The sequence below is a fragment of the Caloenas nicobarica genome, chromosome 7, assembly GCF_036013445.1.
Source record: "Caloenas nicobarica isolate bCalNic1 chromosome 7, bCalNic1.hap1, whole genome shotgun sequence".
NCBI classification, from domain to species: Eukaryota; Metazoa; Chordata; class Aves; order Columbiformes; family Columbidae; genus Caloenas; species Caloenas nicobarica.
The window spans coordinates 32,693,748-32,717,544 of NC_088251.1; the positions used below are offsets into that span (position 1 = coordinate 32,693,748).

A 23,797-nucleotide genomic window follows, 5' to 3' on the forward strand; every position below is an offset into this window, starting at 1 on the left:
CGTTCAAAATTAGCAGTATGGTTGCCCTGATTCTTTTATAGCATCCTGGTTTTGCAATGAACCATAATAATTCGACTGATTTGCCAAAAAAGTGATGATTCTTCAGAGTTTTTCTGGTGTTGGCTGTTTTGAAAGGCAGTCTATAATTAAGATGAATACGTCTACATTATGAATGTTTAGTTACGGTAGAGATGGGTTTGTTATAAAACAAACAAACAAAAAAAAAACCCCAAAATTACCTAGCTGCAAGTCCTTGCAGTTGTTTAGTTTAGAAGTTTTAAGTCAATTCATGGAAGTCTGTGTTTACTGTCTTTAGAGCTTGATCATGACATTGGAATGTATTGTGGAAAAAAGACCCTATAAAATGAAATCCACATTTACGGGTAAGGAGCAGAGAGCGCTTAGGATCAGCAGTGAGACTACAGTATCTCTTTGAAGTGTAGCGAAGAGGAGTACTTGCCAGTGCCATTTTGGGTTTAGAGGGTAGTGAACTGATACACTCGGTAAGTTCTAGCACTGTAGCAGCAGCAGCTGGACCCAACGCCATTAATTTCAAGAAAATATGGACCGTGATATCCCAATGACAGCAGTTAGAAGAAAAAACTAGAACTGAAGCACTTAGTTTAAAATAAAACTTTATTATAAAGTCAGGTCTCCTAAGACGCTGCTTTTGTGTTGCGCTGCATGTGAGTAATCTCTGTGACTCATCTCGTCTCTGACATACTGCAGCCATCAACGTTACCAGCCACGAGTGTTGCCCTTCATAAAGGAAATATCCTATTTTTGGTGTGGCAATGTCCTCAGTTTTAAAGAATTTTCCTCCTTTAAAGTGCTCAGACAATTAACGCCTCATGCATCTATTCAACAATAGTTGCCTAGCAACCATCAGAAATATTCGGGAGAGCAAAGGCAGCCGAGATGAATGAGCAGAAGCATCAGCTCCCATTTCAGGTGAGCTGGAGAAGGCGCCAGGGCTGCGCTGACTGTTGGGACCCGAGCATGAATAGCCATGAAAATCGGACAATGCCAAAGCCTTGCACGTCAATCAGATGCAGAGATGGGGTGAGTTGTGCAGCCAGAAGCAGTTGCAGGAGGTTGCAGTCACTTGCGCTTTGTTAGTTTCAGAAGCCTAGACCAAAACAATGTAACAATGGTTAAATTACGGAAAGTCAACAAAACGTTCCTTGTTTGCTGAGGAAAGTTTTGCTGCCTTGTGTTGGATTCCACCTGCAGCTAGAGAAGGGGTGAAGTTCCCACTGCCTTTGGTGGAGGTTTTTGGGCATGGGTCTAAGTACCAGGCAAACCCCTTGCATTGTCTCTTGCATTGCCACCTCGTTCCCACTTCTCATTTTGCATTTTAATTCTGGCGTAACTTTTACCTCACAGGAGGCTTTTGCACTTTTCTGAGTCAAGTCTTTGATGCCTTTTTTAGCACTGGAAGATGCCATTGGAATGAAATGGAAATCTTTTCTCCAGTAACAGCCTGCAGCCACTATGGTCTTTTTTTCCTTTTTTTTGGGTTTCCATCAGAACGGCTGACATGAAATGCTTGGTCTAGGGTGGGAAACAACCTTATCACGCTGGGTTGACATACTCTTGGGGACATCTCAGTCACGGCGATGCTGGTGTGGCCATGTCCTGTGCCTGTCCCTGTCTCTGGATGAGCTCTGGTGCTGCTCCGTGGTCTCCCCAGTGGTTGTGCCATCGCTTGGTGCTCGATGTGGTGGGACGCAGGAGCACGGGGCCCTGGGGTTTTGGTCTCTAGAAGTATTTTCAGTTGGTTTATTTTCATTAGATATGTTAAAATTAAAGAGCCTGATAGTTGCCTATTAGCGTTGCTCAGAAATTTTTTGACTGCCTGCCCTGATTTAAAGAAAATTATGACATTCTGGCATTTTCCTGTTGGATAGAAAAATCGGATTTATGACCATCTCCACTTCAAAGGTAAAGGTTGAGAGCAAGATTATGATCTCCTTTCCACTCATGGAAATCCACAGGAGTCAATTACTTTGGATTGACAGTGATGTGATTTAGATCAGAATCTGGCACTAAAGCTTTTTGGGGTTTGCTCCTACACCCATTGACTTCAGTGCCACTTGACTGCCGACTCTTTGCTTTTGGTATGTGGTGGTGGTATTTGCATGTGGAAGTGCCTCAGGGGCCCCACATAAAACATTGGTCCACTAGCTTTAGTGGGGGGATTTTTAGATTAGATGTTAAAACAGTGAAATCAAAATATGTAGGGGGTGGTTGGGAAGTAACAGAGGCACAACGGTAATCAGAATAATGTGATTTTTAAGGTTGATATCTGGTGACTTAGAGCTGAAAAAAATCCCTTATGTATCTTGGAGGTCTGAGGCTTTTACTCTTTCTGATTATAAAAGGCATTTATTTCTGGCCTTGATGGCTGATGACATATCAAACTTAAAATATGCCATGATCCTATAGTCTGGTAGTGCTTTCTGGCACTGGTCAGGGACTAAATATAGCCAGTTTTGAACTGCTGCGATAAACCTGGAAATAATGTTCAGCAGAAAATTCTCAGACAATTCCATAGACAAATGCGGAATATGAAATGACTTTTCTGGATCGCATCTGGTTTGTACTGTATATGCTTTTGTGCCCTGTCTCTTGTCCCCTTGTTTTCCAACTATCCTACAAATGTTTGTGGTACAGATAAATCTTAACTGAAGCATCTCAGTGGTTCATGTTAGTTCATGCTAAAGCAACAAATAATATAAAGGGTTTTTAAACCCCAGCTATTCTACACATTCCTTTTGGCTTTGTAAACCATTTTGCCTTGTTTTTACAAAAAGAAGGTATATTTAAAAAAAAAAAAGGCATGCATTTCCAAAAATCACTGATTGTCTTCAAATGAACATAGTCCAGGAACATGCAGATTCTTGCATTGTATTATGGGATTAGTGGTATTCATCTGTCGTGCATAATGTGAAGGTGATATGCAGAGGAGAAAAAGAGCCTTTTTGAAAGGATTTCTTTTTTTTTTTTTTTAATGATATACTCACATTTGTTTTCTTTTTATTTTTTTTTAACTCATATACTTGTACCAGGCTATGTTTCGTTTCAAGATGGTGTCTTTGCTAGAAAGATAATCAAATGTAATGTCTTCCACAACCTCTTCATATGCATGACTGCATAAAGCTTGTGTAACAGTTTATTATTATAAAATTAGTATAGCATAGCATAGAGCAAACTGGGCCCCTGGCCAGATGAACTAGACAATGAATAGTTATATAAGGTTTTGAAGCACATGTATTAGAACACAAGCGCCCTGTATTTTCTTCTCAATTGTCTGCTGTTTGTTAATGTTTCCCTTTCAACGTGATTGCATCTCAATTTAATAGCACTTGCCATTTCAGGGTTTACTGTGCCAGCACTCGCATAGTTACATCCCCTCTGTGCTGCAAAGCCTGCATGTATATTAAAACTGAACTAGGCATGGTTAGCTAATGGGTACTTCGAGAGATATGCACTTATAGAATTAAGTGATGTATGTAATTGTTAATTTTGTGTTAACAAGTCTGAAAAATGTGTTTCACCAATAATTGTAATGCTGCGTTCTGTGCAAAGTGTGACATTTTAATTCTTGTTGAACAGTTTCCTACCTCTGCTCTGTGTTTTCATGGCAGGGTGTTATTTTGCAATCAAGATAAAAGCATTATTTATTAAAGTTCTAAAATATTACATTACTGGAAGTTTTAAGCTGCAGATCAATCTCCTGTTTCATAAAAGCATTTCATTGATTTTTTTTTTTTTTTTTTAATTGGTCTTTGAATTTGAACTTAAGTCCACATTATGGATTGTGTATGATTCCAGAAGCAGAGGGATGTTTTAGTGGAGACTTGGTGCTGTTTTGAGGGAAGCTGTACCTGTCACAGAGCTGTGGGAAAGGCTTGCCTTTGGCATATGCCCCTTTGGGACTGTCAGATCCCAGCCTGCTGCATTTTTGGCACAGGGAGCCCATTGACTTGGGCTGTGGGAAACCTACATTCAGCACTATCTATCGGTCCTTGTGTCTCTTTCTGTGCCTCCAAAGGAACTTCTGTTAGAGACTTCGCGTCTTTGGGAGTCAAATAAGAACCGCTCCGTGCTTTGGGAGGTGCAGGACAGCCTTTCCGCGGCGAGAGGGTGCTCAGTAGCCACTGGCTGCAGTAGCCCAGGTGTTGCCCGGTGGAAGAGTGACGCTTGCACCTGCATTTGTGGTGCTGGATTTATTTACTTTCTGTGTGTAACCTAAACAGCCCAGAGGTCTGGCTTCCCCCACTGCCCATTGCTCCAGTGCTTCTGTTCCTCAGTAACCCGTGCCAGGCACTCGCCTTTTGCCCCCTTGTCCGCACGGTCCCAGCCATGTCCCCATCCTGGTCCCTCTTTGTTACACCAGGATAATGCCATTTTTCTGGTGGCAGCCCGTGGTGGCTCATCCATGCCGTTGTAGATGTGAGGCCAAAGCCTACCTGTTATTCCCTCTTACAGAGAGCAAATTAATTTTTCCATCCCTAGTAGTCCTAACGTAGAGCAAGTCTCGCGTTTTTGTCGCAGCTAACAGGGGCTTCATTTGCACGTTCTGTGTCATCTGCTGAGTCTGACCTCGTGCAGGCTCTTAGGTTGCCAACCAGCGAGGGAAGGCAATTGAGAAGGGGGCATCACTGCCGCCCCCCGCTGAGTTCAGGAGTGGCTGTGGCCAGGGTTTGACTTCCCAAGAAAGGAAGATTTTTCTCATTTGCCAGTAAAGAGAAGGAAAGGGCAGAGTGGGAGGAGCATAATAGGCTCAAAACTCAATAAAAATAGCAAAGGAAACAAACAGTTTGTGCCTAATTTGAAACCAGCTGATCTCCATGGTGATTGCAACAAATCTGTGCTATGTTTGACTGTTCAGTGGAGACAAAGGTTAGAAATAGGAGTTTACTCGCCATGCTGGACTGTTTGAATGAACAGAGTGGGAGGCTTGGGACCTTTGTGGTCGTTGAGTGACCATGTGAAGGTGCTGGGGGGAGTTCAGGGAATGACAACATTGAAACTCCAAAGGATTTGTGTGTCTTCCTTCCTCATGCATCTTGAGAAAAATCAGCCTTTATGCATTTCCTGGAATTTTTGTTTTCAACAGTGCTGTTCTGTGGAAAGAAGAGTCTGTAGGGCTGTGGCTTCAAACAAAAATAGCATGGTAGAAGACCAGCAGAAGTCAGGCAGTAAGCTTGAAACCTTAGATAAATAATAGGACTAATATACTTGCCACAGTAAATAATAGGACTATAACTCCCCTAAAGCTCTTGATTGACATTGTCTCAAAGTAATTCCTTATGTGAAACAGAAGCCTGAGATAAAATTTCAGCCTTAATTTACAGATATTTGAGATGGAGGGAGAAGGGAGTGCATTAATCCTTACCAGAGAAGAAATTCCTGTTCATGTTAGTCTGAAATACTGTCATGTGATGAGTCAGAAAGTTTTTATTGTGCACATCTTCGGAGGTCAGGGCTGCTGAGCTTTGGCATGCAGACTGTGCAGACAGCATTTGCAAACCAACACATCCCCTTTTGCTGAGGCCATAGGCATGGAAAGCTTCCTACTTGCCATAGGTGCGCATGAGTTTCTTTTTTTTAAATATAAATTTCAGAGGGGACAAGATTATACTTTTGAAATCCTTAGTCATCATGAAAAGATCTCCAGAGGCAGCTGATGAAGACATTCAGAGTGTCTGTTACACTGCATCAAGATTTAGAGTTTCTTGAGTAAATATTGACCAATTTGACCTTTGCTTTTCCTCAGTCAATATTTATCTTTTGGGAAAATGAATCTTCATATTCACCTTAGCCGAAGTCCAAGTCTACTTAATAGTGTACTTGGAAATCCAGGAGAGGTGCTGATTTGTTGTCTTGTTATTTTTATTTGTTTAAAATTAGATATACAGAAGGTTTGGCCACTCAAGTCACATTGTCAGATTTCCTAAACAGCACAGTGTCAGGTCACGGCTGGTGGGAAGGCTTCTAGGAAAAACCTAGATCTGACGGCAGCAGAGCGGGTGAATCTGGGAGTGGAGCAATCCCTTTATTGGAAATGGGGATGAGGATTCCCGTACAGTGTGAAAACCCTTCCAGATGCTGTCAGAAGGAGGGAACTGACTGGGATTAGTAAATAAAATTCTTGCTGTGTATTTCATGAGGCAGAGAAATGGTGTTTTTTGAGCTTTCTGAACATCCCACAGTCTTCTAGCAACCTAATCCCCCAGAGCACAGCATCAGGTATTGTGCAGAACCGAAGAAAGGCCCTGCCCAAGAGACTGGTCTGCAGGCAAGGGGACAGTGGCTTGCTAGGGGAGCAGCTGGGCCCCGGCACAACTGGATAATGCTGGGCTCAGCAGCCAGTTGCATCCCCATTGCCATGGCCTTCTACAGGTCAGTATTAAAGTTGTTCCCCAGCCCTTGCTCCCTGCTGCTGGGCTTGTGAGCCAGGCTTGGAAACCCTACATGCTCCTGGCTGCTCGAGAGCCAGGGGTCGGTCACTGGGAGCGTGGAACAAATAGTCTGACATGAGCAAGCCACATCAAATAGGACTGCAGTACCCCCTTTATAATTTCAGTGGCCATTTCGGTATTTTGGGACGCTGGAGCTGCTGGGGCAGGGTCCCTGGGCAGGGAGTCCTGGCACCTCGCTGCTGCTTCCTTGCCTGGCTGCACTGTGTCTCCTCTTCACATGTCCCAGCATCGCTGGGTGCTGCTGGCTAAAGCCTCCTGATGGCAACAGGGGCAACGTTTTGGGTTAGAAAAGGCAATTATTGTGCTTGTGAGCTATGCTGTGAGAGCAGGAGCAACCGGGAGGTGCTATTGAGGCGGTGGAGAAAGGCAGAGCCTTACAGATATCTGCTTATGCAAATCGAATCATTTGTCTTTTCAAATGTTCATTTTGCCTTTTCCCTGATTATATTTTCTGAGTTGCCATATGTACTTCTTGTGATATTTCAGTCTTGTCAAATTAAGAAGAGAAAGCCTTACAATTAGCTTAGGATATATACCAAATAAAGTAATGTTTGTCATTTTTACTGTGTAATCAGTCAATAATATTACAGGTGCCCTGTAAGTTTAGGGGGAAAAAAAAAGTCTAATTTGTTTTTTGTAATCTTGTAAGTATCAAAGGTATTTGTTTGGGGAAAAGGCATTGAGAAAGAAGAGAATTTTAAAATTGCACAATTGCAGTTGAAAAACCAGAGCAGGCAACGTCATGTGTTTCTGAAGAGCACGCTGTTTAATTTTATAGTAGCAGTATTTTAAGAATGCTGACGGTACACAGGAAAGAAGTGAATAATTCTTATTGCAAAATCCTGATGTTTTGTTGTATTCACAATGTTAAGACTTAATCGGCCCCGGATTTCTCTTAGGAAAAACCAGGACAGCTGAAGCAGTAGTGATTTATCAAAGCAGCATTCAAATAAAATAAAGGTTTGGCATCCTTACTTAGGATAGGCTGGAAAATGCATTTATGTTTTCATGTACCTGTTTTGTTTTTTTCCTGATGTGCCTGATTGACTTGTTTTAATACCAGTGTTATTTACATTTCAGGGATGGGCCTCTATTATGCAGGAAATTGTCCAAACCCCTACAGCTGTATTTTAAATTGAAATGGTTTTTTTTTATGAAGTGATTGTGCAGACTTAATTTAGTAATCTATTATTGAATTTATAGTTTCAGGCTGTATAAAGTCTTTATATAGAACGAAAATGGGCACGTATGGAGATCTATGCTATATATACACCTGGTTCTGTATATTAAATCTTTTACATATGTTGTCCATTTTCAGAAACAAATAAACTGCTGCTTTTGAAAACTCAGCTTCTCTTCCATATTAGGGAATTCTGCAGTCTCCCTATGTTCCTTAGCTTCAGTATAATGCTAAATCAGTTTGTACATTAGTCTATTTTTAGTTATGAATGAACTTTATGGAGTGCAGCACGCAGAGCGATTTCAGAGGTTCTCGCTCATAAAACCCATGTGTCATGCGCCGCAGTTACAGCGGTAAACATCGTGCAAGCTCTGGGCTTCCAGGGGCCCAAGCACTGAAATTTCCAGGAGGGAAAAGCACCCCCATCGCCCTTTTATACGAAATATTACACATACAGTAAATCTCATTGCATGAAATCAGGTTAAATTTTGTGACCTTGGCTGCGGCGAGTGGGCTGCCTGGCATGGCAGCCGGGTAACACTAGAGGGCAACTGAGAGTTTTCTTTAACCAAGCTGGAGATGGTTTTAATATCAGCCAAGTGTTTAAACTCGGTAAGGATTTATTTTCCTGTCTGCAGATTTCACATATGTAACCTCTGAGTTTCCATTGACAGCAAATAATAATCCAGCTGAAGTTTCTTCTGGGGGAAAATACAGCGGGAGCAGGTCAGAAGCCTGCTTTTGCCCAAATAAGGCTTTTTTCGCAGACCCCGTGTGTTAGATAATGATCAACTGACAGTCGGTCATGAGTTAATAATGCTGGATGCTGAAATATGCATACCATGTGGTATACAACAGTTCTGTGGGGAGAGACAAACACGGCTATAATTAGACATCTGAAACACAAGGAAGTGTGTAAATTTTTTAATAGTCCCTCCGCTTAATTCACTCAGATAATTTCCTAAGAGCCGGTATTGACTACGAAAGAATATTGCACAACTGACTTGGTGTTTAGTTTAAACCCTGGCCTGCTCAGATAAATTAATGAGTACAGCTCGGTTTTATTTGGATTTTTCCGAGTGCTGGAGATTTACAGGGGCTATATCACAGAGCTGTGCTCAGTTCTGTTTGTGTTGATGTTTGGGACGACCACACTGGGTTCACGGGATTTTTATTTGTTTAAAGCTGGGCACCATGATCTTACCATCAGGACTTTAAAAATGTCATTCTTCGGGTGCTTTGGCAGTTTTGCAGGTTCCCTTTCTGCTCGTACACAACGTGGCAAAGTTATTGGAGTTACCATCGCTGTGTTTTACTGGTGAAAACGTGCAGATCCCTCCTCTGCTCAGCAACGCGAAGCAGCGTCACCTCCACACCCCGGCATCAAAGCCCCGTGTCAGGTGTACCCCAGGGGTGCCAGGGCTTTGTCCTGAGCTTTTTGCCAAAGCAGAGTTATTCCTGAACCTCTTTACAGCAGCGTTCCCTGCTGGGGAATTTGGTGGTGACCCAGAGAAGTGATGGGGGCTCAGGCTGCCGCTCCTGTCTCCACCTAAATCTCTGTGTAGTCCTCATGGTGGTGGCAGCTGGATGTAGGCATCAAGGCGGGAGCTCACTCTAGTTTCTGCATGTCACTTTAGTAGTATCTTCATGCAGGTTGATTATGCCTAACAGATTTTGATTACTTTGCAGTGCAATGATCAAGTGCGAAGAAAAAAAAAATGAAAGGAAATTATAATATTCTTACACTAAAAAAAAAAAATCTTACATAATCAGTTACAAATCAGAAATTCAAGAGATTTAAATAATATATTTGCTGTTTTCACGTTGTACATAACTGGATGATCATAGCTTCCTACCTGCTGTTGTCATTACAACAAGCGAGGTCTCAGGAAACTGTCCGGTTTATGCTTCTTGCATGAATTTCTGCCTGTTTAGATTCATGCACAGTGTCCATCCCTTACCAGTCAATTAGCCTATCTCATCTGTAAATCTGTGTGGATAAGACTGGCTACGTATCTATTGTATTTCTGAGGTATGTAGGTCACGTCTCCATTGGGCCCTGCTGACTCTGCTAGACAGCAATTTCACAAATGCTGACTTCTACTGGAAAGAAAAGGAAATATTGCTAGGAATGCCGCCTTAAGATTTGCTGTGTGTTCAAGTTTGCCTGTTGTTTTCTAAAGCCCTCTAATGGGAAGTCTACCTTGGATGGTGTTCTGCAGAGTTTTCGGTGGGATAGGCTGACTCGTGTGGGTTTGCTGTGCATTTTCGCTTCCCGCTGCCGTGTTTGCACTGCTTTTGTCTTGGCTATTACATAATCCGTGTGTGCCCGCTCATTCCTTCCTGTCTTTGCCTTTTTTCTTCTTTTTTTTTTTTTTTTTTTTTTTTTTTTTTTTAAACCCAGACAATTCTGAGAAGTCAGACATGCACTTCTTGAGTATGGCTGTGACCCTCCTACAGAAAGTGAAGCCCCTGTCTGCCAGGCGCAGCTTCCCGGCAGTGACCTTTGGGGGCAGAGGGCTTGGAGGCTGGAGATCAACTGCAGATTTCTGAGGGAAAGGGAAACTTGAGGAACCCACGTCTGATCCTGTGATGCTGCCCAAGCACAAGGTGTTTCATGATGAGATATGCCGATTTCTTTGTTCGGAGCTTGAATGCTTCTTTCCCGTTAGTGACAGAGGGAGTCATGCTGACTTGGTCGTGTTTGACGCTTAACACAGGCTCAGCCTCAAAATGTGAATAGCCCCAGTGAGGTCATCAGAGGTCTTTGCATGCTTCAGGTCTTTACAAGTCAGGCATGTACTTTGCTGAATCAAGGCTACAGCTCCCCGTGTGCCATGTCCTGCACAGCACAGTACTTTGCTGTATTTGACCCTATACTCAAGCAGTTTCTCACCAGAAGAACCACTGAGTCATCTAATCTGGTATGAACCCCAAGTAGTGGCTCATCGGCCAAAATTACCGGCAAATGCTTTCATCCAGTTCACCACCTTTTTTCTGAAGGAGAAGGGAAACAGCTGTTTGAGCCAGGACCGCAGCCAGACAGCTGGACGCCGGCTCCGTGCAGCCAGCCAGGCTGCTGCGGCCGCCTCCCGCCCGGGCCCGACCCTCGCCGTGGCTGACAGAGACCCTCAAATTGCGTACGTTTCCTCCTGCACCATGCACACCGGCTTGTGTCTGGCTCAGGCTCTTCCCAAAGGGTCTTCTGAAAGCTGGTCATATATGTGCCTTTGGATACGGGCCTTTGATCGCGTCTGTGGGCTGCAGTGCCTAGGCATGCCTGGTTGTGCCTCCTCGCTTCTGAGCACCACTCGTTGTTGCCTGGTGAAGTCATTTTTGCTCAAACTCAGCACAGCTTGAATTGTTCAGACCTCTCTCTTGAAGACAGACCTCTCTTTGGCCGCAGTGTCTTCCTGCCAGGGCATATTTAATTTCCAGTGGGGGGGTGGCCCGTGAAGTCCCACCCTTGGCTTGGCCAGTGGGACCTGGAGTCCTTGCTTGCAGGTTTCGTGCTGGAGCCTTACTGAAGAGCTTGCGTGGTCTGTTTTTTCCCTCTGATTAGTTGTTTGTATGACTCAGTGTTAGCATTGTGCCAGTCCTTGTGTCAGTGTGAATGTTACTGTCGGGGACCTTATATTTATTTCACTGACAAAAATGTTGAATGCTAGCAAGGCTAAGAGCAACCCCTGTGGAATCCCACCAGAAATATTTTCATTTAATAGAAATTCCCCACTGATGCCTGCTTTTAACTCTATCATTTAGCCAGTTCTTAATCCATTTAATATATGCTTGAACAAAATTATGTAGTGCTGTTTTTTAATCAAAGTGTTATCTAGTATTAAATCAGCTGTCTTAAAGAAATGCAGGTAAGTTCCCCGTGTGCAGCTAGTTTCTCTAACCAAGCTTGTAGTTTCAAGTTATAAAATAAAGTGCTTTGTTTTTCTTTTTTGTTGTTTTAAGGTCTGGTTTGTGTAAAACCAAGTCAATTGACTGGCTTTAATTATATTCTTTTGCAAGCATATCATCTGGCTTCTTCACAAAAACGGAACAAATATTTACCAAACACCTCTGCTTCTTTTGAATTATTAATAACAATCCTGTCATCTGTAAGCAGTGATAGGCCTACACTGGATTTTTTTATTATTATTATTTTAATTTGCTCTAAGGTCTCCTTGAATGTCCGTATTTGTCAGGCATAGATTTTTCTCTGAAGTCTTCAGCTTCCCTTTTCAATTTACCACACTTTGTAATTTCTAACATATGAATAGATTCTGTCTAAAAACAAACAAACAAACAACCTCAAACTTTTTCCATTTTTTTTTTAAACCCATATTAGTCAGCAGGACATAAAGAAGCCCAGATCAAGCAAAAGTCTTAGCTTCCAACCATGCTGAAATGAAGAAAACAAAACTCCAAGCCTCATCCTGAGGCTTGTCCCATCTTCCATGGAAACGAAAAACATTCAATTTTTGGCATAATTGGCCAACCTGGTATTTGCAATGCCTGTAACTTTTCTATTAAAAGCAACGCTAGTCTGAACTGTAATCCATGAAAAATACCACCTTTTTGCTTTTTTCAGAGATTGTCTGGTCAGGAGGGGGGTCAAAACAACAGTCTGCAGCAAGTCATATGTCTCCACATTAATCCACACAAGGAAGTGTCTGTTTCACTTATTTCCAAATGAGGAATGTTTTCTTTAGAGAGGTAGCAAATTGATTTTCCCCACATGGAGCATGGGATATCTCATTTCCAAAACAAAACTTTCAGAAATGGCTACACAAGTCTGCTCTTTCTCCTTGTGGGCTAGAAAGCAGCGTGGATCCTCAGTGTTCCCTGCAAGGTTGTTTGCTGCTGCACTCTGGAGTTTCCAGGTCAGGCCTGGCATGTTCAGTTATAAAGAAAGAAATAAGCAAGTGTTTATTAAAATAGTTTTAATATTGGAATTGTTTTCTCTGCAGCCTGAGTAAGCAAGTGTGTGTGTGTTGCGGAGAGGCCGTGTAAGAGCTCTCGTTGGTAGGTGCTCATCCCTGACTTCCAAAGGTGTACTTAGGATCCTGTAGAGTTTCTGGCCCTTTGATGCAGTACCAGGTTGGTCGCAATTTGCTTCTGTTTACCAGCTCTGCTCAGTGTGCCTAGGTGATAAATGCCACAGGCCCTCCTTGGACTCTGTTCCCGTGAGGCAGATGCCTTTAAATAAACTTTGAGGAGTGAAAGGAAAATAAATGAAATGTAAGATACTGAACTCAGGATGCGGAAAAGGGAATGAGGTGAAGGAGAGAAAACAAAGAGATGGAGGTGATGAGGAAATCAAGGGAGCAGCTGGGACTCCAGAACAGTATGTGAGATTAACTAACCTTTGAACAGTTTTTGGGATTGTGCTTAAATATAGCAGTATGCTTTTCTTAACTATCAGATATTGCAGAATGCCAGAAGCCCCCTAGAGGGGTAAGTGTTAAAACCATTAAAACTGTTAACTTTCTATTCATTACATTTTAAAAGGTGCAACACGTAAGCATGTTTTTCAGCCAAGAGCTAACTTTTGCCAGGCTGCTTTAGGGGTGTCCCCAGCAACCAGCTATTTGCCACCTGCCAGCAGGCATGGTTGGTTCTGGATTTCCTGGAGATCTGGGACCATTCTTCTCACCTTGACTTTGGTTGGGCATCTCCGTATGCCACGTCCAGCTTGTGTTTGGCCCCTGACTCGTGGTGATCTGTGATTTGACACATTCTACTGCTTCCACCTGCCTAAGAGGGAAAGTCTCCTAGTCTGTTTTGTATCTACTGATGGTTGTGCAACTTCGGGCCAAGCATTCTGATGTCACAGCTTTTGTGTATGTGTGTGAAAACTGGAAGACGTATGATGGTCTGGCACGGAGCAAGAGGATTCTGTGAGGAGATGTTCTGCAAGGTGTCCTACAGTGAGGAGGGACTGTTGATGCATTTAGCAGGTGTGCTGCAGCTTGCCTCATGCAAGCACACTTCTCTTCTGAACCCAGCACCACGGTACATCCCTGTTGATTAACTTCTTGCATCTTCCAGTGCTCCACCTTAATCCCGGCTTTGTGATTACCTCCCTCTGGTGAATTCCCACCTCTCAGGTTTAGAGCTCACCTGACTTTGTAAGCCCACCCTAAATGTAGACCCAGATCTTCCACTGGCCCTTCTTTGCCAGTGGTCCTGGACATTTTTACAAGCTCAGTTGAGTTTTTTGTGCTGTCATACTGTTGCAGTTGGCAAAAATGCTGTTGTTCCTTCCTTTTCCTTCATCCTTGCACAGGATAGAAACATGGTCACAAAAACAGCAGGCAGCCAGAATCTGGTTGGCAGTGTAAGTTCTAAGTGCATTAGCAATGCTGAGCAGCTATCCCAGCACGTTCCTGAGCGAAATATGGCAATGGCCATCCTTCCTTTTCCTTTTTTCTTCCCGCTCCCCCCGTCCCCCGGACTTTTGAAGTGTTTCTGAGAAACTGGAGTACCCGCAAGCCAGAATCAAAAGTAATATCAGGAAATAGCTATGTAGATCAGAGAAGCCTGGGAAGGGCAAGAACTTTGATCGTGGGCATTACAATTGCTTAGATGTTCTCTAGAATAAGTAATGTTGAGTGAGCAAGAAAAAGGTACATGTTTTAGGCATGAGTACAGTACTGTTTACTTACATGGTTTGTTGAGCAGCCAGCAAGGTCCAAGGTTATTTTGGACTCAGCATGAGTAAGTGATCCAGGTATGACAAATGAGGTAATGCATTCCAGGCTCATTAAAAACTCTTGGCTACACCACTGATTTTGACAAAGTGCCAACATAGCTTGACCTCAGCTGTGTGAAGGCCACTATTTTTTTAACACCCTTCCTATAACAACACATCTTTTATATCAGCCAAAATATGTGTATCTAGAGAACAGCGCTGTGGGGAGGGTTGAACTCATTGGACTTCCAATGATAATCAGACTCCTATGAAAGAGATAATTCTACTGTAACTAACCTGCTAAAGTCAGGTACCCCCAAAACAGCCATTGTCTCTTATTTGTGCGTCTGGGGGTGGCTGTGTGTACATAGTACATTGCATTCTCAGCATGGACATGGCTCAAGCGAGGATGACTTGATAACAGGGAGATGGTAAGTCCAGCAATCGTTTCCCCTTCCTGGGGTAAAGAAGGTGGCTGGTGGAGGTTCTGTCTGCTTGTGGCAGCCTACACTTTTCCACCATATGTAGTGTTTAATCACGGCTGACCTCAGCAGCTCCCATTCTTGGGGGCTTCTCTTTCCCCTGCATAAAACCTGTCATACTTGGGTTTAACCCAGAGCTGGGAGTTATACTAGGCAGCGAGGCTTGGGGATGCTCCTGTTTTCCCGTGTCCTGCTGAGCAGAGAGTGTCCCTGGAAGTCGAGCAGCTGAGGGTGGTAGTGGCAGGAGAGCAGTGACCACAGCCTTGTGAATTTTCTGAGTGGGTGGGCAGCATAGTCGTCTACTGATCACCTGCAATATCCTGATGGTTGCACAGGCTGATCAGAGTGCTGGAGGGGAAGATGTAATTTTTGAGCAATGATGCTGTTTCATGGCTTCATGAACAGAGAGGACTTCTGGCTTCGAGGAAACATCTGGCTAGTGTGAGCAGCATTAACCCTGAGCTCTTCTCTTTTCTGTGGGGCTGTCTTGCTTTATGGGTCAGAGCCCACTACTGAGCTTATCTCCAATACCTGGTCTTTAATTCTCTGCTGCAGGTGCCTCTGGATTCTGCTTGTTTGATTATGGTGGACCCATAGCTCACAAGAACAGGCTTTGGGATCACCAGGTTACCTTCTTCCTACGGTACATTTCAGTCAGCAAGGATTTGCCAGTCTACATATACAGACAATCTAACTCGCTGTGCCATGCAAAACACAGGGTTTGCATTTAACCTCTCAGGTGTGAGGATTTGTAATAAAAACATGCAGGACATTGCTGGTGTTTTGGCACTGCAGAGCTTAACCTCGGTTTGGGGGGAAGTAGGCAAGGTACAAGTTTTCATATAGGAGGAAGAAAAGTGTTTAAATCTTAATCTCCCATTACTGAGGGCACTTCCGTTACATCAGGGACTAAGTGCTTTTGGTTTTTTTAAAGGCAGATGTGCATGTAAGTGAGGATTTGCACAGAGGAGGTGGCAGTGGCAGCTTCTGCACCTCACCTTCCCTTTCACTTGCTGCTTATGAAGACCATGGCTGTGTGCTCTTCCTTTTGCTCTCCTGAAGGTGCTTGTAGACAGACCAAGGGGTATTGGGAAGGAGCTCAGCATGGCTGTAGCCAGGGAAAGTTGTGTGATTCCAAAGGAGATCTTGGGCTCCCCATCTCCCTCTCTCACTCCAGTGGCACAGGCACAAGCTGTTCCCTCTTGTCTTTTCTCCTTCCCAGTCTTCTTGTGTCCCGCTCAGTCCCAAGTTAGCCTTTCGTGGTCCTCTGAGAAATGCTGATCCCTCATGTCACATGGCAAGCAGCAATCTGTGTGTGATTTGCGGTGATTACCTGTTTCCAGACAACACCCAGGGACCCTTTCAAACATGGAGGAGAAGAAAACATTCCTGTCTCTGTTCAGATTCCTATAAATAATTTTCTTTTGCCTGAGAATTCACAATCGAGATGGCAATAAGACGTGTTCCAGAATGGGAAGAGTTGTTAAGATATGGTTGTCATCATGGCTTGTGTAACTGATACTTGTGACATATCCATTTCACACGCTTTCACTTAATCAGGAGCACTTCTACCACCAAGTAGTAGTCAGCTGAAAAACAAAGTCCACACCACATGCATCCTACTTAATAATCACACCTTTTGTTCTTTACAGTTACAAATGCTTGCACTTGAATTAGATCTTCGTTCATCTTGGATTCTTGCTTGATTCCTCGTGGAGCCCCACGTTACAGACTCAGCAGTGCGGGCAGTGGTGGGTGCATTGCGGGGCCAGCCAGGTTGGTGGGCTCTGAGGGAAACAAAGAAGCAGCATGCTGGTGTAAAACTGGCATCCGAGGAGTGCCGAAATGTCCTTCTGAACTCCTTTTGATGGGTATAGGTAGCAGGCACAATGGTGACGTTTATGGCAAAGATAACCAGCCCAAGGTGGGGAGCCCTCATGCTCCCCCAGCTCTCAAAACACGAGGAGTGTTGGCTCATATTGTGTGCTTTCTGGAACGGCTTGTCTTCTACCTGGTCGTACCTGAAACATGTGCCTGGGTTCAGCAGGCGAGGTGGCTTTCCCTGCTGGGCTCTAGATTGTTATTGCACTGGCAGATTTTGCAGGGAAGACAATTTCTTGTGCATTGCTGTTTTCGAAATGACCTTGCCCTTTGTGATGACTAGCAAACTTGCGATGAGCTGTAATCTCAAGAAGAGGCTTCTCGAGTCAGCAAGGCACAGGTGTGTGCGGGCTTCAAGTGGATGGTCGCCCTTTTGCTTCCAGAGGTCTGAACTCGGAGGTTTGGGTCATTTCTGTTGTACCGGGTGTACCTCTCTGCTTACAGCCCTTCCGTCCGTCCCCGCATTGAGCAGCAGCAGCAGCTCTGCTCTCCCAGGGTGTTGTCACCTGTGGATTGCAGGAGTGGGGATGTTCTGCTTTGCATCCCAGACCTTGAGTGCACAGGGCACCTATGCTGTGCTAATATCCATCCTTTGAGTCACACCCAAGTAGAGGCAAAAAAGTTCCCAGCAGCCCACCAAGGCTCCCAGTGGACATACCAGTAGCTGAGTTTTCCCTCTTTCAGATAATATCAGGATGGAAAAAGAAAGGAAGGAAGGGGGAAAAGAAATGACAAAAGCAAACATTGTCGAAGACATGGGAAAGCAAGTATTTAAACTGGTAGCATGTCCTATCTCTCATATGCCTGTTTCAGGCACTTAGACCAAAGAGGTGGCAAACAAATACAAACTTTTTTCTGTACTTATTTATTCAGTTTTTTCTTTAATTTGCTTTGCTTATGTTCTCACCTTCTGGGAATGTACAAGTTATCAGGTCTAGCTGCCACAAACGCTTTGACAAAATGTATTTGAAAGCCATATGCACAAACATGAAGAAGTTGAGTTGTTTCAGGTATTCTCAGGTGGTCATGCCGGAAGTCCTTTTCCACCAGAAAGCACAAAAAAACACGGGATATTCACTTAGCTGCCCAGTGCATATTGAACATTCAATGTCATCAGGAAAACTGACTGGGACTAGTCCACAACATGTGTGTAAAATTGCTTTAAAAATAATTATGAATAACAAATGCAAAAAATCTGCAGTGCGCTCATGAATATGTCACAAATGAAACAAAAGATGGAAAGAGTTAGAACAAGTATGAGACTCGTAAATTATTCCTTTGGTCCTAGTCATATTTCCTAGCTCAAGAGAACAAAATGGATATGGCTGAAGTATAAATAATCTTCAAATAATGCATTTATTTGTAACGATTTAGGGAGCAAGTGTTAATGGCTTTGTTTCAAGTGTGACTGGAACTATTTCAAATGTTTTCTCTTACGGAGCAGATACCAGAGGCAGGGACCTTCTCCGCTGGTATTAATTCCGATTGCTGCTTTCTTGTTAATTGTGCGTCTGATCTGGAACGGCTTGAAGTGCTGTAAAGTCGCGCGGTGCTGGGTGCGGGACGGTCCCCGTGTGTGCTGCGGAGAGACCTTCCCGCTGTGGCTCCCGAGCCACGGGCAGAATGCAAATACCCCGTTTCGTGGTGGGTTAGTGCCAGCACGGCCATGGAAGGCTCCAAGTCAAACAGCGTTTATATGCAAGCTCAATATACCTGGAATTCAGGAACAAATGCCTTCTTGCATTTAAAGCTTTTAGCAAAACATGAGGAGCGCTTTATAGTGTGATACAAAGCACAGTGCCAAAACCCAGGATAACAAGTATGTTTGGAAAACATTGAGACTTGAACTAGTTTGTTTATTAAAAAGAAAAGAAAAGAAAAAGCAATTCACATGCAAGTGTATTTGGTCCCAGCTGAACCACATCTCTCTCAGGCCATTTCTCGGACCAGGTCAGGGACCCATTTATCCGAAGGCTGATGTTTTAATGCTGGCGTAGTACATTGAGGGAACACTTCTATTTTCTTCAGTGCCTTTTTAAAGAAGGTGCAACTGGCGGGGCTAACGGTGGTCAAGGACCTGTCCGTCCCATCGCAGAGGCGTGCACGAACCAGTAAGCACTGGGAAGGCATCAAAGGCGGCGGGTCGAGCGGGGTCTATAACCGGGACCAGGGCTGGCAGCCGGATCCTGGGAGCTCGTCCCACGCTCCCGCCGAGCCGCTCGTCTCTCTTCAGATGAGTAATGGAACGGCGGGGGGAGGGGAGTTGTAAGCACGGAGCAAATACTCTCAGTGTTCATTTTGTGTAAGACTGACATCCACACCAAGTCGAGACTTCCAGCGACGTAGTGTGCAGTCACATGCTGTCGCATTCATGAGTACAGATATAAATCAGGCAGATGTTTGTCGACTGGAATGGGTAATAATTTCTTTCTCTCTTTGTTTGATTTTGCATGTTAGCCTCAGATGACAATTTGAGAATTGCTTTCTGCAGTACTTTTCAATAAGCAGAATGTGCTTCACTGGAGATAGATGGAGATATTTCTATAGGGAGATAAACATATTTTTATGTAGACACAATTATAGACTTACACACGTACGCACATGAAGATATATATATATTTACTGTGTGCCAGTGCTGGGGGAAGAAAAAGGATGTGTCTTTTGGACTTTTGGTTTTAAACCCATGGCTTTTCTTTTTCTCTGAAGATACTAAATATGACACTGTTACTCAAACTATAAAATCAAATTAGCACCCTTTATTGTGTTTGCAAACTAATTAAAATGTAAAATGTCCTGAAACCACTGGCTTACTGTGTGACAAATATAAGATTAGAAACAATTAGAAGGCACTCAAGAGGTTTGTGGTGTTTAGATTTCTGACATTGTTCTAATCATCCCTTTAAGTAATGAAGACAATGGTTACCTAGAAATTAAAGGTTTAAAGGAAATTATCTTCTTCGGTACAGTCATCAGTTAATAATTGTTTATCATTTTAAATGTTGCCATAGTAGTCGGAGGCTGATTTTTAAATCTGAAAGCAGGCAGGACACGTAATAATGAGCAAACATCTGCTTCATTTATTATTTCTATATGTGATCATAAGTTATGTTGTAAAACCACTATTGAAAGATGAGTCTGATGTTTTTTATGATGATCCATATCCCATTCTACGTATGGCTCAGCACGGTTAGTATTTAGTCACTGTGTTATTTCAGAGCTGTTTTATCTTAAGAATTGGACAAAACTGAAAGTGATTCATGTTAATTTATATGTGTGGTATGTAACCCTTATGAAACAATCAATCACTTATTTCAGTACTTGTCAACTTCCAGAGCTAGTTGTTAAGGGGTTTTTTGATCCATTTCAGGACTCGAGGGTAATTTTTTTTTTTTTTAACTCTTTTAGAAGAACTTTGACAAGAATGACAGGATATATAAACAGTTCGTGGAGCTGTAAGGATTTCAATATTTCAGAACATTTCCAAAACCAGATGTTTCCCAAAGTTGGAAATAGTAGTTAGTACTCTTACTTGAAGATTAGAAATAATAAATGCAGCAGGCTGATTAATGCAAAGTTACCTATTAATATTCTATTTTGTTCTTTTTTGTACCATGGAGGAATATTTGTGCTTTCTCTCTGAGTCCTTCAGAGACCAGTGTTTGACTTTTTATTAATTAGTTATGCGAAAGTAGAATAGATTAGCCTTGGGCGAATATTCTATAGAAACGTATAGTGTGTCAAGATGTAACCCATGGAGGATGGGAGTCTCGTAATAAGCATTTACTGTAGACAGATTTGTACATTTCTGTGATTGATTGTAGTGGAATTATTTATTGTGCTTTCAGCTGTTAAGAAGCCAGTATAAGACAATGTGCTCAAATTGTTCTCCATTAATTTTCAGCGCCAAATCTTAAAGGCAGACCGCGCAAAAAGAAGCCTTGCCCACAGAGAAGAGATTCATTAAATGGCATTAAGGATTCCAACAATAATTCTGAAAGCAAAGCTGTTGCCAAGGTAAATCACTTAATAATACTCTTTTCAGTACACTCTCCTTTTTTAGGTACAGCCCTGCCTTTGTTTCCCAGCATGCTGTTTCAAATTTAGAATGTAACTTATTTTCTTGAGGAGATAAATGTAATTTTTTCACTAGTTTTGTTCTTCACTTTGAATTGTGGCTGTGTTCAAAGTTACCAGCAACTATAATCACCTAACAACCTAATGCTATCAGCTTGTTGGTAACTGGTAGTGCTTAAGCTTTCTTGGCATCTAGTGTTAGTTTTCACATTCTGTGACACACAAACATAGTTTGTGACAGTATCTTTGAATTAAAAATAAACCTGGGAGCAGCTCACCCTGTTACAATGTACTTCTAAATATAAGTTTGAAGATAAACAGACTATGAAACAAGAGCCGCCTCAGTAATGGTTTCTAAGAAGCACACACAAACGACATCACCTCGATGTTAAGATATTGACTTTTTTTAAATTGGAAAAAAAAAAAAAGATACAAAGGCAGAAATTCAGTACAAAATTAAAACAAAATCTGGGCTGTTTCTTTAATTCTTAGTGCTGAGCTGCATGTTCCAGGGCTTGTTGAATAGTGCTTGCTTTTACAGAGTCGTCTGTATGTGCTGCAGTGCTTAGCCCATACTGCAAGTAAAAATTGGATCATTGATTTGTGTTTATAGACTTAATCTTTTAGATATTTATGGGTTTGTATATTTTCCTTAAAATATTTTAAAATTGAGTTTCTGTAGTGTAATTTATATCCTATTTTCTATGTTGTCTGTGTGGTTTTAAATAGGAATTTGGTTTTCTCTTTAAAAAAAAAGGGCGGCACAAATGGCTTCTTTCAGGGTGATTTAATTTGAAACTGTAAGACGTGAAGACGGAAAATTACTTAGAGCAATACTTGTAGATTTTTATCTGAGGCAGAACTTTGTCACTGTGATACTTTTGAGCTAAACAGGTTTGCATAGACTGAATTTTTAGGCCAACTCCTCCTGAATCCATTGTTTCAATAAATTAGATGGATGTGTATCTGAAAAAATACTTCCATTGTTGTGACCATCTCTTTAGGAAATACAGTGGATCTATAGATCTGTTTGCATTGGTATTGTTGTAGGCAGTGAATGTCCTGGGAGATTAGGAGGTTAAAGAGGTCAAGTGGAAGTGTTCTGCTCTCAGTTTCTCAGAGGAAGGCAAATTAAATTCCACCTCCTCCTCCTCCCTAGGAGTTCGGTTAAAATTGTGCCTTCTGTTGATGACGATTAAAGAGGCTGAAGTTCATGATGAAGCTCTGCCCTTAAGTCACTGTTTCTCTTCTTTCTGTGCCCTATTGTGCTCGGTTGGAGTCTGTACTATCGTGTTAGACAGGCATGGTTGAAGGCGATGGAGCCTGGTGTGTTGAGTTGCAGGGTCCTGCCAGACACTATAGAGTTTGCTTGAATGTTTTTGCTCTGTGGAAGAACGTGCAAAATCTGTGGTGTGAAAATGTCTCAATTTGCCTCAGTTCCCCCTTCCCCCAACCCGTTTTTCATGTTAGAATATTACCAGCAAGCTGCTGCATGGACCGTGTTGTCAGAGCATCCAGGACTGTAGCACGAGTAGTTCTGCCTCTTCAGCACCTGATATATAGGTATTAGATAATTAAAAACAACAGTTACACTTCATACCAAATTGTTTATCCTCTCTGTTTATATTTGGGTTCACCCTACTAGTCAAATGGGAGGATATTTCAGATAAGAAGTAATTCCACCTATTTATCTAGTCATACTGTGCTCATCATTGTGCAGATATTAATAGCATTAATTATCTTGGCCAGCTTAATTTCATTATAAATAATAGACATGCTCATGATATAATGTCCTTGCATGTAGTCACGCTGACTTCACCATGGCTCTTCACATCAATCTGCATCTCAGGGCTGTGGATATACTTTAATAAGAGGAGGACAGTGAATCAGAAACCCTCTGCAGCAGAAGTATTGCACTTTATACAGACCCTTCTGGGGAAGGAAGGAAAGAGTATTTGGGGAAGGGGAGAATGGAGATCCACCTATGGTCTTCTCATTGTTGGGAACAGTTGGGACGTTAAGTCACCATCTCAGGCTCCATGTCGGGCTTCACGATCAGTTTTTCTCCTCTGTCCGTACTCCATCTCCAATTAATGCTGACAACGGCTCCATGGAGAGCAGGGTTGAACGCTGCTAGTGTAAACAGGACAAATCCACTTCTGTCAGATGCTGAAACATTTTGGCAGCTGTCCTGGTCGTATTCCTGTTCCAGCTAAAATCCCTTTTGACCAGAAGTTCTGCTGCTTTCATCCTCAGATCATGGCACCTGGTGTCTGACAGCAGCCTCCGTTCTTGGGAGGCAGGGTGACGGCTCTGATGGAGACACAGTGGCTGTACGCTTTGGGTTGGAAAATGGCAGAAGTGGCATTCTGAAGACTGAGGGTTTGAGCCTGTCGAGACCAATGGAAGCCACGTGGTTGTAATGACTTGCTGAATTTCATGTTCCGAGCTGCCAGTGACTAGAAAGCTTTGTACCTTCTTACAACTTAGTTCTCGTTAGGTTTGTTTACCTTGAACCATGAGCAGATCGTTTTGTGGGCTTTTACTGTTAACCTGACACAGAAGAGCGTTTGGTTGGGTAGGAGCAACTCTGAATAAATTCCAGTGTAGTTGGCTTAAAAATAGAGCGATAGCATGACAGACGATGTTGTCCTGGACCTGCAGGTGCTGCCAGGGGAAGTGGGTCGTTTGTGAACCGTTTCTTGCTTTTGATGTCCTTGCTGGTCACTGCATCCATTTTAGTACCTCCTGGGGAAGATCCCAGGGGGGTTCCCTCCCAGGCTGGGAATGTTAAAATCACAAGAATACGAGGCCTACTGAGGCAGGATCAGCTCTTCTGGAGAGACATATATCAAGCTCTTCCTCTCCAAGCACTGCCAGGACTCTAGAAGCTTTCATACTTCACATGTCATCAGTGCTGGACCCGCTTTTGGGACTTGTAGGCTCCAGCACGAGACTCGTCGTACCTGCTTCGAGCTCCCGAAGAGTGTTCCCATGTGAAGTGTGT

General features: G+C 42.9%; 1 protein-coding gene across 4 annotated transcripts in view; it reads left to right on the forward strand.

The window, feature by feature from the left end:
* ARID5B (AT-rich interaction domain 5B) overlaps window positions 1-23,797 on the forward strand; it is a 115,117-nt gene that overhangs the window by 59,648 nt on the left and 31,672 nt on the right. For 3 of the 4 annotated variants that reach the window (XM_065638822.1, XM_065638821.1, XM_065638823.1), the window contains one exon: window positions 20,618-20,730. In XM_065638822.1, the coding sequence (XP_065494894.1) occupies window positions 20,618-20,730 (113 nt within the window). Of the gene's footprint in view, window positions 1-19,035; window positions 19,133-20,617; window positions 20,731-23,797 lie in introns of those variants that run through there. The other variant, XM_065638824.1, reaches the window with a different exon arrangement.